The following is a 13085-nucleotide window of genomic DNA, read 5'->3' as shown; positions in this document are numbered from 1 at the left end:
TCAATTTGGATCATCAAGCGTGTCATTTAATTAATCCGTCTATCTTTAATGATTAACGACGTCTTTGCGACCCCTAGCACCACCGTCCTCATCTACCCCTGTCCATCGTCTCGTCAGCATCCCTCGTTGACGGCGTCGCACCGAGTTATTTATTTAATTGGACATTAAAGCGCGAGAAAGCAATTATGAGGAATGATGAGGTGTCTCTATGTTCCCTTCGAGGGACGTATATTTTAATTAAAGACGGTAGAAAGGGAGGGGGAGAGAAAAATTGGATCCCCGTTGTTAATTTTCTCGTCTGCCAATGGAAAAGACGTGGTCATAAGTATTTATTCGATATTTGATGATTACCCGCGTTATATCTCTGGTATATTATACGCAATACTGTTAATTTATTATCCAATTACAATCGATTACTGAGCCTATCAATCTCACATCGAGAACGCGATGTAGGAAATAAGAATAAGTCTGAAAAAGGCAGATGTTCGTCAAGAAATCTTGACGAAACACGAAACTGAAGAAAGATATTTATATTATTCGTAGCCCGTTTAACATTCTGATAAATGTAATATATCACCTAAATATATTACCAAATTTAATATTTTTCATGTTTATCTTATTTATTATTATACAATTCTCTTAAAAAAGTCCAATCTTATATACTTATTGATATTTGCTTTCTTGTTATTTCTAGGTGAACGGGCAGGACGTTTCAAATTCTAGTCACGAGGATGCTGTGCGTTGTTTCCAGTCAGCTCAGGAACCAATTATCGTCGAGGTCCTTCGACGACAACCCATCAGTGGGCATCAACAGGTACCTCACACGCCCTCGAAAGAGCACGAAAGGATCACGTGTCAGGATAAGAATGAGGGGACGACGAACGAAAGGGGCGTGACAGACGACCGAACGTGCAATGACGATGTCAAGAAGGACGATATGTGTCCCTTGGTATCGACTGCAGTTCAAACGGACTGGGCTGGTCTCATAGAGGAAGAGGAGTTACTTCCAGTTCCCCTCGTCGTTGAGGAACAAGCGAACGACAGTTTCGAGGATTTTCTCACTCACGACATCGACTTTGAGGTAATTATATATGTGATCATCGAATTTAATTTCTGATAACTATGAAAATATGTGAAGCAATAATTGAGAAATTTATTTACTTGCTGCATTGATCGCAACATTAAGTATAATAAGTATGAGCATATCTTTTTTACGTCCATTGGGACAAGTATACGCACCAGGGTTTTTCAAAAATTGGACGAAAATATTTATCTCTTGAATTCATCCTTTTTTATGTTTATTATCTTCACGGTGAATAATCTATTGTTAAAATAATAATTGATACGAACACGCATGTGTGCAGAAGGTTAAAGATGTATAAAAATGATTCAAGAAAAGAGATGTAAATTAGTAATTTATTAAAATATATAGTATTTATTAAATATAAAATACATAGTATTTATTAAAATATATAGCTGCCAAATTGTATGCAAAAGTGCATCTCACTTTCCTGTAATATGTGTTTGTCGAGCGACGATAATGTCGCGTCGGCGTGTTAACGTTGTTAACGAGGCGGGCCTTGTGCAAACACGAGTGTATTTAGTTTCACTCAACATTGTCTACTGCGGCGGACATTAATAATGGTTGCGAAATGCTGTAGGAGGTGACGTTGCGGAAAAGCGGGAGTGCCGAAAAGCTCGGATTGACGGTGTGCTATAGCTCCGGTTCCGGCAGCGAGGACGTCGACACCGAGGTTTATATCTCGGAAATAGTTCCTGAAAGTCTCGCGGCCCGGGACGGCCGGTTGCGAGAAGGAGATCAAATTTTGCGGGTAAAAATCAGAAATTTCTCGTTATCATCACGTGTTCCATCTCGCGAACGCGAAAACGCTATCGCAACAATAATTGGTTGCGCAATGATTCGTCAAAGGATTATAGTTGACTAAGGAAAAGTAGAGAGCTGTGGAATTATTGATGATAGAATTTACACTTGCATTAGAAAAGAGAGGTAAATTTTATTTGTAAAATTCGATATATTTCGCATTCTCCTGATAAAAATGTATTTTTATAATAACTCGATAAATGTATCCTAAAGTTCGAATGTAGAAATGCGCTGGTTTTTAAATAGCGTTCACCGAAAGAAAAGAATTTAGGTTTATCAGTAAAATAAAAAATTCTTACATTCTGTTATATTTTATAACGTATAAAATATAATATTTAATGTACGATACTTTTATCTCTGAATCAGAGCCGCCAAAAAGGTATAATATATAATAATGAAACTTAATCAACCAGCAGCTAGTAGTATAATAAATGTTATGTTACACAGATATACAGACTATAAGATATTACAGATTTAATAGCCCAAAGAAACGCCTTATAATCCCGAAGGGCAACGATAAAAACATATTGCAGGCTGTTGCACGTATATAGAAAGCATACAGCAGCATATAACGGTGAATTTATGTTGAATTCGGATAAGCATTGTTCGAAGATCATATCGCTGGCCAAGATATTTATAACAATGTTCAAGATTTTTCAATGGGTTTTAATGGAGATTCAATAATGCTGTATATTAATTATCAACAAAATGACTATTACAAAATATTAAGGACCGAATACATTTATCTACAATATGTAAAGAATATCATATTAAAAATGCCTTCAAACATTTGAAAGATATGACTACATGGTTTTCTTACAATATTAACATAACTCGATTTCTATGGATCAAGGAAACATTGGAAAGAGAAAGAAAACCGCATCTTTGTATAATTCAGATAAATAGAAAGCATATACTGATTGAATCGTATCTTTGTCAACGTAAATTACATCGGATTAATATATACTGATGGACAAATTTATTTTCTTGAGTTTATTATCTGACTGTATTACCAGTGTCAAATGTGATTGTAATTTTTGCAATGTTTGCTCGAAGAAATTATAGACATAGGCATTCCTGAATAATTGCAGGAAACACAGTTTCCTCCGTATGTTTTTCATTAAAATATATAAATTATAATTATAATGGTTCCAAAGTCTTCGTCTTTTTAGATAAAGAGATTTACTTTTATTCTCTATGTTATTGTTGCAAGTGTAAATTCTAGATAATGAGAAATTCGCACTGAGTCAGCTCACGAATTCGGGATTCCAACGGGTTTCTAAGCCGGATTTACATTCGGAGCACGGACGTTTCATTATGCATGTACATCTCTCTTGCGAGAACAGTGACTCATTTCGGAAATCAAGAAGCGGCTGCATTGTTCATTGAAAGGGGACCTTTTCGTTCTCTCGTTTCAGGTCAACGGCAAGGATGTCGCGAACAAGGAGCAGACCGAGAACTTGTTCGCGGAGACGAAAAATGCGGTGACTATTCTCGTCAGCCGATGTGTATTTCAAGTTCGTTTTCCTCATTATTACAATGTTTCAACTTGACGCGAAACTAAGTAAATTTAAAAATATGTTTATTAAATGAAAAATACAAAATGGAAATGTAGTGGAGATCAGAAAACATTCCATAATCGTGATTCCTTTTTGAGAAAAAGATTTATTTGTAATATAGAATAATTACGATAACTTTAAATACAAAATAATTACAATTTTCTTATGTAAATAAAAAAGTATCTAAGACACCTTTGTTACACGTTATCAATCAATTTACTCCTTCTATTTTAGGACGATGAATATGATGACAGGCGCATCTATCATGAGGTAAGTCGAATTACATAAAGCGAGGAAAAAAAGCATTCGATGTTTGCGCGCGGTATAGATATCGCTATCTATCATGAACCATGATTCCGCTTCAGGGTTCGCCGCCGCTTTCGCCCGAGAACCTGCCAGCGTATCAGAACAGCATGATCGAGCAGCTGATCCGTCAACAGCAACAGCAAACGGAGGAGCGTACCAAAGAGAGCGAGGTAAACAACTGCACCCTGAAAGCTGCTCCACCCATACCATCTCACACACAGCAACAGCAGCAGCAACAGCAACAGCAACAACAGCAGCAACAACAACAGCAACAGCAACAACCGCCGCCGCCGCCGCCACCACAACAGCAGCAATCTATCAATATCTTTTCCACGAACTCGTCGTCCACATGCTCATCGCAGAACTCACACAAATCCGGCAAGAACGCGACCTCGCCGGCGCATCATACGGAAGAGCGCAACAAGCAGTGGATGCAGGAATCGCTGAAGGATTGTTCAAAGAGGCTCGAAGGTATATCTCTACGCGGTCAGCAAGCTGGCCCGCTCGCGGCGGTACCGTCATCGGTGAAGCTCATTGAGGCTTATTCGAGCCACGTGTGGAGTGATACCGAGCACATCTACGAAACGATACCAGAATCGGACAGCGAGCCAATCTATTCGTCGCCATACGAGCATCACCAGCAGCACTGGACGCAGCAGGCGAACATCGTTGCCGCGACGACGCAGCATAGCACCGCGCAAAACCATTTGACCGCTGGCGGTCAGCAGAACCAAAAGTGGCATTCCTCCTCAAAAAGCAACAGTTCCGGCGAGGAAAAGGATAGTTCGAGCGCTTACAATACCGGCGAGTCCTGTCACAGCAACCCCCTGACTTTGGAGCTGCATCAGGGCGAGAGAGATCATCATAAGAGCACGCTGGTATTGTGCCCGCCAAAAATGCCGCAACAGCAACAGCAACAGCAGCAGCAGCAGAAGCTCAATTGCAATTGCCCCATGCCGGTGACGCCGACCGCGACGTCCGCGATAGCAAGACAATCGTCGAAGAACCAGAGCGTGAGGAAGGGCTCGTCGTCGCATCATCACAGAGATCGCAACGAATCTTCGTCAATAAACGCCAACACGTTGCCGGCTGACACTATGTACACGAACGTGGCAAACCTGCAACAGACAATGATGCTGCAGCAGCAGCTGTTCAAGCAGGCGCTCAACCGCAAGAACCTCACGACGTCCAGGGAGACGTCCATGGGCGGCGCGAGGAAATCCAAGTCGCACGGCAACTTCCAGGCGCCAAATCTCACGCAGTACCAGTTCGTTGGCAGTCAACAGGTGTGCACGTCCACTACGTGGATACCGCCGGAGGATAAGAACGAGGTGCAGATGGAATGGAAGGTGAAGAGGAGGGCGGACGGGACGAGGTACATCGCCAGGCGGCCCGTCAGAAATCGGATACTTCGAAATCGGGCGATCAAGATAACCGAAGAAAGAGCCGGTCACACCACCGAGGATGATACTATGTCGGAGATGAAGGTGAGTGCCAATTGATAACGAACGAATCGAGTCTTTTCCCGAGCCAGATTTTAGAGGATAGTGTAAAGCAACTTTTATCTCTTTGAATTTTAAACATTTAAGACATAATTAATCTACACCAAAAAGAAATTCACGGGATATCATCGCATCTTGCTTGAGAGAGATAAAGACAAATCGAATAATATTGATTGAAGAATACGATTAACGTTAACCGTGATATTAAAATTGAAAACTGAATAATAATTGTACATGTATATCAAAAATTACTTCCGTTCTGATTTTGGATTGCTTTCGCTAAGTTGACCAGTTAATTCATTTATTTGTACATTATTATTTTCGAGGTCGGACGTTATTGGAGCAAAGAGGAGCGTAAACGACAGCTGGAACGCGCGCGCGAGCGCAAGCAACGTCAGCAGGAATTGTTGCTGCAACAGCAACAGCAGCAGATGCAACCGACTAACGACCTGCTGATATGCGAGCACACGGAAGACAAAGTGTCGAAGAAGCCGTTAAACATCGTCGAGCTAAGTCACAAGAAGATGGCGCGTAAAAAGACGACTCTGGACGATTTCACCACTGTGCAAGAAATGTTGGTTCACGGAAATAGGGTGGGTGCAAGTGGACCTGGCACGGGGGGGAAATTAATGGGTCTACTGTCGGTTACCACGGTGTAAGCGAACTCGCGTTGCGTATCCTTGACGCTCGCCAAACTGACCGTTCGTTACACGGATATCGAAACCCGAAATAAGCGCGAGGGTATTTTACGGCCACGATTATCGCGCGAATGACTTTTATACTGCGTCGGGGAAAGCCTGAAACCTTTGCGCGGCGTAACACTTTCAAATTATCTTTTATACCAACCTCTTGCCCGCAAACACGTGCCCCGCGCGAAGGCAACGTCGTAAAGTCGGAAGGATTCTTCCGAAAGTTAATGAAAGATCTAGCGTTCGTCTGAATAGTCCGTACGAAACTGCTTGCTTGATATATATGCGTATGTGTATGTATATGTACATACACATATGCATGAACAAGCGCATAAACTTGATTTGATGATTGCAGAATAATTATCATTATATGTGGCAAGTTTGTGCACGTGGTGTTTGATCCGAAGTATCCGAGTACGGAATAACTTAATTTTGAGACGGTTACACAAGGATACTTACCGAAAATACAAATAGACCGTCTTTAGTCTTCTTCTTGCCGAATATAACATTGGACAATGTTCAAATATTTCGTGATTCCATGATAAAAAGACACGCCAATCTGCAATAAAGCGTCTAGAAGCTTGAATTGTCGCTGTTATATGTAAACACGTGTGTGAAGTTTGCACAGCACGTTCGCTCTAATAAATCTTGTAAATAATTACGGCACGATACACATTTATATATATAGATTTTATATACAGGACGAAAAATATTCTACGGGCAAAGATCGGTGATTATAAGTATGTAGATATGTATGATAAGCGATAAGTATTAACGTGGTACGCATCAATATCCATTTTGCTTTGTGCATTATGACGGAGATCGCGGCAGGACACTGTATATCCGGAGGACCATCGCCTTAACGTCGATTCCATAGCGAATTTATTTTCGTGGACATCGAACAGTATTCTAAATTAAAAAGAAAAAAAAACAATATTGTTCATGACGAAAGCATCGCTGCTTTTTCGTGTGCAAAAACATTGTTGTTTACAAATTATATCGTATGTGATTTTTACACCGTTTTTGTAAAGCGTTTATAGAAGAAACGCGAAATGTGCAAAAGATATGCTTGAGGAAATCTGGGATATCCTGTATAAGTGTAAATTGTCTTATTCTCATGCATATAATTCGTGTATGTATCGAGTCGATTATTACCTTTTGTTCCTTTCTTCCAGAAAAAGTAATCGAATACTAGAATCCTGTACTGCCAATGTCTATATATATAACTGCCCTGTAACTCTATATATTTTAAAGTACACGCATATATGGAGAAAGTGTGAATCAAATGTGACGCCTCGATAGATCAATTATCGCATACTTCCTGACGAAAATTTACCGCGTAAGATGTATGATATGTTTTGGGAACGACATTAGATATAAAATATATCGTTGTAGAAAATATATTGTATGATTTAGGATTTTTAAGCACATAAGCGATCGTGCATACGTATGCTGTCTTTTGTATGTAGATGCGACATAATGATTCTAAACATGTGTAATGTAAATAAGACCCAAATAAAATATAGCATTAATATATGCCACGGCAACGAATTAACACACTTGCGTCGTGACCTAGGATAAATGCAAGAGAACAATTAGCGAGATGAAATTCTATCGAGGAATATGAAAGGTAAAAACGATCGAGTATAAAAAAGACTGTTCGTTTATTATGAAATTCAAAAATTGTTTCAATTATCTGAATTTTCCTATTACATGTGAGCATTGATATTTATGTTATTCAAGACTTTTAGTTCTGGCACATTCAGGTGTTGGATATACATGCGGAAGCAATGATGAGTGGAGAAGTTTAACAAGAAATCGCGCAGATACTGGCCAAGGTTCAAATGGTAGATGGAGTCCCGCAATAACTCTGGGTCCTCTTCGTCATCATTATCTTCATCTGCACCTCCAAATTCTATAACAGAATCGCATTCAATAGCATTCTGTTATTAGCAACGTTACACGACTCATATACATATATATATATAGGTCGTTTATATGAAACTTACGTAAAATATTTGCACTTTCATTTCCGGGATCTATCAAGTCATCATCATCTTCTTCTTCTTCGTCCTCGTCGTCAGAAACCTAAATTTGACGACAGAGTTTTTCGATTAAATAAAATTGAAATGTTATTTTAATGAAATAAAGTAAAAAATTATGAAAGTTTAGGTAAAAATGCGAAAGCGCGGCCGATACTTACTTCCGTATCTTGGCTAGCGCTAACGACTTCGATATCGTTCGACAATTCGTTGATTATTACTTTAAAAATCTTTACAAGTACAGGCACCGTAGTCCATTCGTAAGGCTGCGATTCAGCTTTGCTTCTGGTCCTTACACCATCTTCGATTCCTATATATTCCCGAATTATAACTTGCTATTTTGAGAAACACACAAATGTTTTTCGTAGAGCAATGTAGCAATAATCTTATGCGCAACGAATCATCACAGTGAGAGTATCAATGTATGTAACATTTTTTGAGTAGAATTTATTCATACATAACATTAGAATAATAATAAAATTAATTATTTATAACTTTATATTCGCGAGCGAAAAAGTTTACTTCGTCGTGTTTCATTACCGTAACTTTTTTATGTAATCAAAATGGTCTAAGAACGTGACAAACCTGAGATGATCATATCTCCCTTAACTGTGATCTCATCCAATCTACTATCCCCGTGAGTGACTCCGTATTCTAGAACCTTACACAATGCAATCGTCCCAACTTTGCGATCGTATCTACCGAGAAATAGGTGCTGCCTGCTGACCCACTCAGATAATACAAACGCAAGTGCGCTCTGTCCCGTGGGCCCAGGCACGGTCGACAGAAAGTTCAGCACGGCGTCAAACTGCGTATTTATAAGATGCGCGTAAATCATTAGCAGGCTTTGCATCACGATTAACGTCTCCGCGCTCTGCATCTTGCTCAGTACTGCTTTCAGCAATAGATCGAGATTTTCACCCAGAGTGTCCCCTACGTTTCTGATCAGCGTCGTGACCAAACGTCCAACAAAAGTGGCAGTGAATTCGCTCGACTGAAATTACCCACATATACACATATAATCAGTTTCCAACCAAAATACTTAATTTTCCGTTAAATTAAACGAATCGGCGGTTTCAGTAATATCACCTGCGGATTTAGGAGTTGAGCGATTATCTGCAGTATGTATTGTAAACCGGTTTGTCCTTCGTTATCTCGATGTGCGATGACCTGTTGCGCTGCAACCGATAAATACGTGCGTATGAGTTCCCCGCCGTTCTGCAGTGTTGCGTGGTCTTCCGAATTAAGAATACAGTGACAGGCAGTCGGAAAAGCAGTCTCCACCAAAGCGTTACTTAAAGGTGTCGGTGAATACTGCACCAGAACTTTCAACACATCTAACGCCACAGCTCGAGATCCCTCTGATAAAAAGGACAAGGGGTTACTACTGATAACGGTCCGACTAAGATGATTAAATTTGACATAGAAAAGAAAAAGAAAAAAGAAAAAAAAAGATTAGCGTACCATCCTTCGATTTATTCATAGGAGTTATCGCCATCATACTCGTTAGAGTCGGTATTATACGAGTTTGCAGCGGCTCGATGCAGCTTGGATTCTGCGTCAAATCCTTAAATATATCCTGGCATATATCTAAGATCGTCGGATCATTATGAAACTTTACAAACACTGCAATTGTCAAAGGACATATCTTGCTTTCCACTGATGCTGTAAATTCTTTATGTTGCTATAAACACAAATAAGATCCAAATAAAATTAAATAACAGAAAAAAATGCATTGCAATAAAAATATGTGCGATAAGAGAGCGTCAATATTACCCAGATTAGCGTTTGAAATGTCTCCATGACCAAGGTCAAAACGTCTGTGCTAGGTTGACTAACTAGATTGAACAATCCTTGAAAAATGTTGGGCATGTGACAACGTATTATGTTGATGATAGAATCCTTTCCAGTGGATGCCTCGCTGAACCAATAAATCGCCTTAACGGCACTGATGCGTATACAAGGTGGTTGATTCTCCTGTAAACCGTTAACTGTCGCTTCTAGAAATCGGGAACTCACTTCTGGTGGCATTATCTTAGCGTATCGTCCACCGAGACATACACAACGGCCGAGAAGTAACGGAGGCGATTCTGAAATAATATACGAAACAATTTGTTAAACATATCTATAAAATAGAAACGATATCGTTACCATATATGTATCCGATTAATTACCTGAATCATTTAACATCCCCAAAACAACTGTATCTAGAAACCTAATAATATCGAACTGCAATACTCCAGCCTGCTGTTTTTCAATAACAATGTTCTTAGAAAGACTCAATGCCAAAAGAGAGGATTCTCGTAATTTCCACCAACTTTCGTTGCTGTTGCTACCATCGCCGTTAACTTGAAGCGCCTTTGTTGCTTCAATATGTCGCGTAATTACATCGCAAAGAGCATGCACCGCTTTGTCCTCAAAATTACTGGTAAGAACCTATATAGATGACAAAATATTATTTTCATGAAAATATTTATTGCGACGCGTTTCAATTATTCCTTTTATTATTTCACCATTAAAAATTCTTGCGCCGAGATTCGGACGTTGTAATCGAAGGTGCACTCGTCTTCCTCGACAAATTGATTCGGATTCGTTGTCCATTGCTGAATCTGATCGACCGTTATTTGCATAAATACTATTAAATAATATATGATTTCTGGTAGCATATTATCCAGCAGATTCATAAACCTTTTACGATCGACGATAGTTTGGACAAACTCGAAGATTGCAATAATCAGACTGTTGGAATTAATTATTTCGCCTAGAAAATATATGTACATAGTTGTAGGAAAAAAATAATATTTCGTACTCTTATTATGCGCAAATAACATACCATCAGAATCAATTTCCTTATCGTCGATATCTTCATCAGCGTTGACCGTCATCTCTTGATAAGTCTTTGCACTTTGACACAAAGTTTCCCATATGGGTGGCAGCATTTGAGGTAAAAGATCTGATATATATTTGGGCAATTTCGTAACAAGACAGTTTATAGCTTTAATAATATCTGTTTTGAATCCACAGTCACTAGTTTGGCCATTAGGCACTCTGAGGCACTCGACAAACTTCTCACAGAACATAGGAATGATTGGCTGTAGATACTGCTCTATAAATCCCTTCTCGTACGCTCCCGTATGAGCGACCAAAGTTGTAATCGTTATGAAAATCTCGATTGCACGACCGCGCGTTCTAATCGAATACTGCTGCAAGAAACACAAAACTAGAAACGTGGCAAGAAAATGCATCGCACGGAAATATGTAGGAGACATCTTGATCCTCAATTAAATTTACATTTTCACTTTGGAATATCCTGTACATCTCTTGAAGAATAACAGGTCCTACATTAGGCAACTGAGCATCCGTCAGATCCCGGCTAAATTCTGTTAGCACTCTCATCGCTCCGTGAACCGCGCACTCGCTCTCTTCCCTTAAACAGCTGACGAGAACATCGAACAGTCCAGGCCAATTCTCAGGCCAATCCCAATGTGCTATACCGGATATTGCATAGGCCACTACAGTTCGTACCTGAGGTAGACAACATCATTCATATGTAAAATATTTTGCGTTGGCACGCAACAAAACAGATTAGATTACACGATACCGTTAAATTAATGACGTCGTCAACGAACGTACCTTGCTGATAGGTTCTCGGAGTCCCAAGGGAAGTAACTCCTTGATCCTCTCTTTAACGGCATTGTTAAGCTCCGGCGGACGGAACTTCTCAGCCAACGAACACCAGTGCGTTTCGACATACTGCTTCAACAAAACGGAAGCTAACTGCCTGATCGGTAAATGACCGTTGGGATCGACGACAAATTCCGTTAGGTGTATACCAAACTCCTCCGTGACTTCTAGAGCTTGAATTCTCTGCTCCGCGGCCTTACGGGTTTCGTAATGCGGCGACAAAATCCCAGTTAACGTCTCATACAGAGCTTCCTTCAAGGAGCCTTGTACGTCACTAGCGGTCATTGTATAAAATAAGAGCTGGCTTACCGGCCAGCATCTGCGAGACGAGTAGTGATCCTTGGAAGTCAGATGTTCACGTGCCGGCAATTTACGTATCCGTAAAGTGTTTCCTTTAAAATTACAGAGCGATCGCTATTCTGTTATTAACCGTCTCGCTTATGCGCCTATTTTTCACATGCTGACACAACATCTGACATCTCCATGTGTCCGCGTGTGGAATATTACATCATCCGCATAAACGAGTGGAAACAGAACAGAATGAAATGAGCAAGTGACGCGTAGATGACGAGGGTAAAATGGATATTAACTATTTTCGTGATACACTCGTCGCTACATCGCCACATTCGTGACGTTTGGAAATATGCGAAGTGCGAACGGCTGTTAATCACGGCCTCTCGTCTTGACTCTCAAACTGTCGTCGTCTTAATTATGTAGAGTTTTGTATTACACGCGGTCGGCCGCCGTTATCTCGGAGATCGATACGTTACGGGTGCGACGCCGATCCTCGCAAACGCGTATGTATACAAGTAACGTCGCGACGTACAAGCGAACGAGCGTATGTACATATGTATGTATGCACGGGTCTTATAACCCCCGCACTCGCTAACCGATCGTGCATGGATGAACGTTCAAAATTTTCTGAAAGCCGGTTCGACAAATTGGTTATATCATCGTTCATGCGTTCCGCAAGAGATGCGCTATCGGCTATCCTATCCATCCCCCATGCGAGATTCCGGATTCCGGAAACGCTGAAGTCTCAAGCCCATTCTACAATAGCCGTAAAAGTATGTTTTAAGACGTAAGCAATAAAAATTGACCAACTACAGTCGATCATTCTTGGATTGTAAAAATCCTATTAGTCAATAGCTTACTGCTTACGTCTTAACGCATACTTTACGGCTATTGTAGAATAGGCTTTAAGCTGGCCACACACACTTTTTCGTAACAGTAACAGTAGGATTTCGACCAATCGCGTTGCTCGATTCGAAAACGTACGGCCGTACGTTCCCGAATCGAGTAACACGATTGGTCGAAATCCTACTGTTACTGTTACAAAAAAGTGTGTGTCCGGGGCCTTATAGCGGAGAGATTTCTGCACAACGCATAATGCGTAAGCATAAGAAAAGTGATTGGTCTAT

General features: G+C 40.3%; 2 protein-coding genes across 5 annotated transcripts; one reads left to right on the top strand and one right to left on the bottom strand.

Annotated features, from left to right (window-relative positions):
- The first annotated feature begins 684 nt into the window (after positions 1–684).
- Slip1 (SLo interacting protein 1) lies at positions 685–7129 on the top strand. Of its 2 annotated transcripts, none has more exons than XM_071789901.1 (6): positions 685–1081; positions 1662–1832; positions 3301–3366; positions 3676–3711; positions 3807–5234; positions 5576–7129. In XM_071789901.1, exons 1-6 carry the CDS (start codon positions 938–940, stop codon positions 5906–5908), a joined length of 2178 nt encoding a protein of 725 aa, XP_071646002.1. In that variant the 5' UTR covers positions 685–937; the 3' UTR covers positions 5909–7129. The 2 variants fall into 2 exon arrangements, with proteins under 2 accessions (XP_071646002.1, XP_071646001.1); XM_071789900.1 differs by having other exon boundaries at positions 686–1081; positions 3301–3399.
- A 454-nt stretch (positions 7130–7583) lies between these two features.
- On the bottom strand, positions 7584–12643 carry Ipo9 (Importin 9). 3 transcript variants are annotated; one of them, XM_071789897.1, is made up of 12 exons: positions 11614–12641; positions 11272–11505; positions 10814–11183; positions 10494–10741; positions 10155–10416; positions 9757–10070; positions 9445–9664; positions 9070–9341; positions 8566–8974; positions 8142–8290; positions 7948–8026; positions 7584–7853 (listed from the first exon to the last, which is right to left on the bottom strand). In XM_071789897.1, the coding sequence occupies exons 1-12, from the start codon at positions 11947–11949 to the stop codon at positions 7648–7650; spliced, it is 3099 nt and encodes a 1032-aa protein (XP_071645998.1). In that variant the 5' UTR covers positions 11950–12641; the 3' UTR covers positions 7584–7647. The 3 variants fall into 3 exon arrangements, with proteins under 3 accessions (XP_071645998.1, XP_071645999.1, XP_071646000.1); XM_071789898.1 differs by having other exon boundaries at positions 10814–11180; XM_071789899.1 differs by lacking the exons at positions 7584–7853; positions 7948–8026 and having other exon boundaries at positions 8177–8315; positions 11614–12643.
- Positions 12644–13085: the final 442 nt, after the last annotated feature.

Source organism: Temnothorax longispinosus, chromosome 10, assembly GCF_030848805.1.
Source record: "Temnothorax longispinosus isolate EJ_2023e chromosome 10, Tlon_JGU_v1, whole genome shotgun sequence".
NCBI classification, from domain to species: domain Eukaryota; kingdom Metazoa; phylum Arthropoda; class Insecta; order Hymenoptera; family Formicidae; genus Temnothorax; species Temnothorax longispinosus.
The sequence above is the reverse complement of the archived record's forward strand: the minus strand, read 5'-3'. Positions and strand labels throughout refer to the sequence as shown.

What these genes read in the sequence shown, in the direction of transcription:
- Slip1 (XM_071789900.1), top strand. Translation starts at nt 938, where the DNA reads ATGTGTCCCTTGGTATCGACTGCAGTTCAAACGGACTGGGCTGGTCTC. An exon ending in TCAGCCGATGTGTATTTCAA is followed by an intron (nt 3,400 to 3,675) that starts GTTCGTTTTCCT and finishes CTTCTATTTTAG; the next exon opens with GACGATGAATATGATGACAG. An exon ending in ATACTATGTCGGAGATGAAG is followed by an intron (nt 5,235 to 5,575) that starts GTGAGTGCCAAT and finishes ATTATTTTCGAG; the next exon opens with GTCGGACGTTATTGGAGCAA.
- Ipo9 (XM_071789897.1), bottom strand. Translation starts at nt 11,949, where the DNA reads ATGACCGCTAGTGACGTACAAGGCTCCTTGAAGGAAGCTCTGTATGAG. An exon ending in GGATATTCCAAAGTGAAAAT is followed by an intron (nt 11,184 to 11,271) that starts GTAAATTTAATT and finishes TGTTTCTTGCAG; the next exon opens with CAGTATTCGATTAGAACGCG. An exon ending in GGGAGATATGATCATCTCAG is followed by an intron (nt 8,291 to 8,565) that starts GTTTGTCACGTT and finishes GGGAATATATAG; the next exon opens with GAATCGAAGATGGTGTAAGG.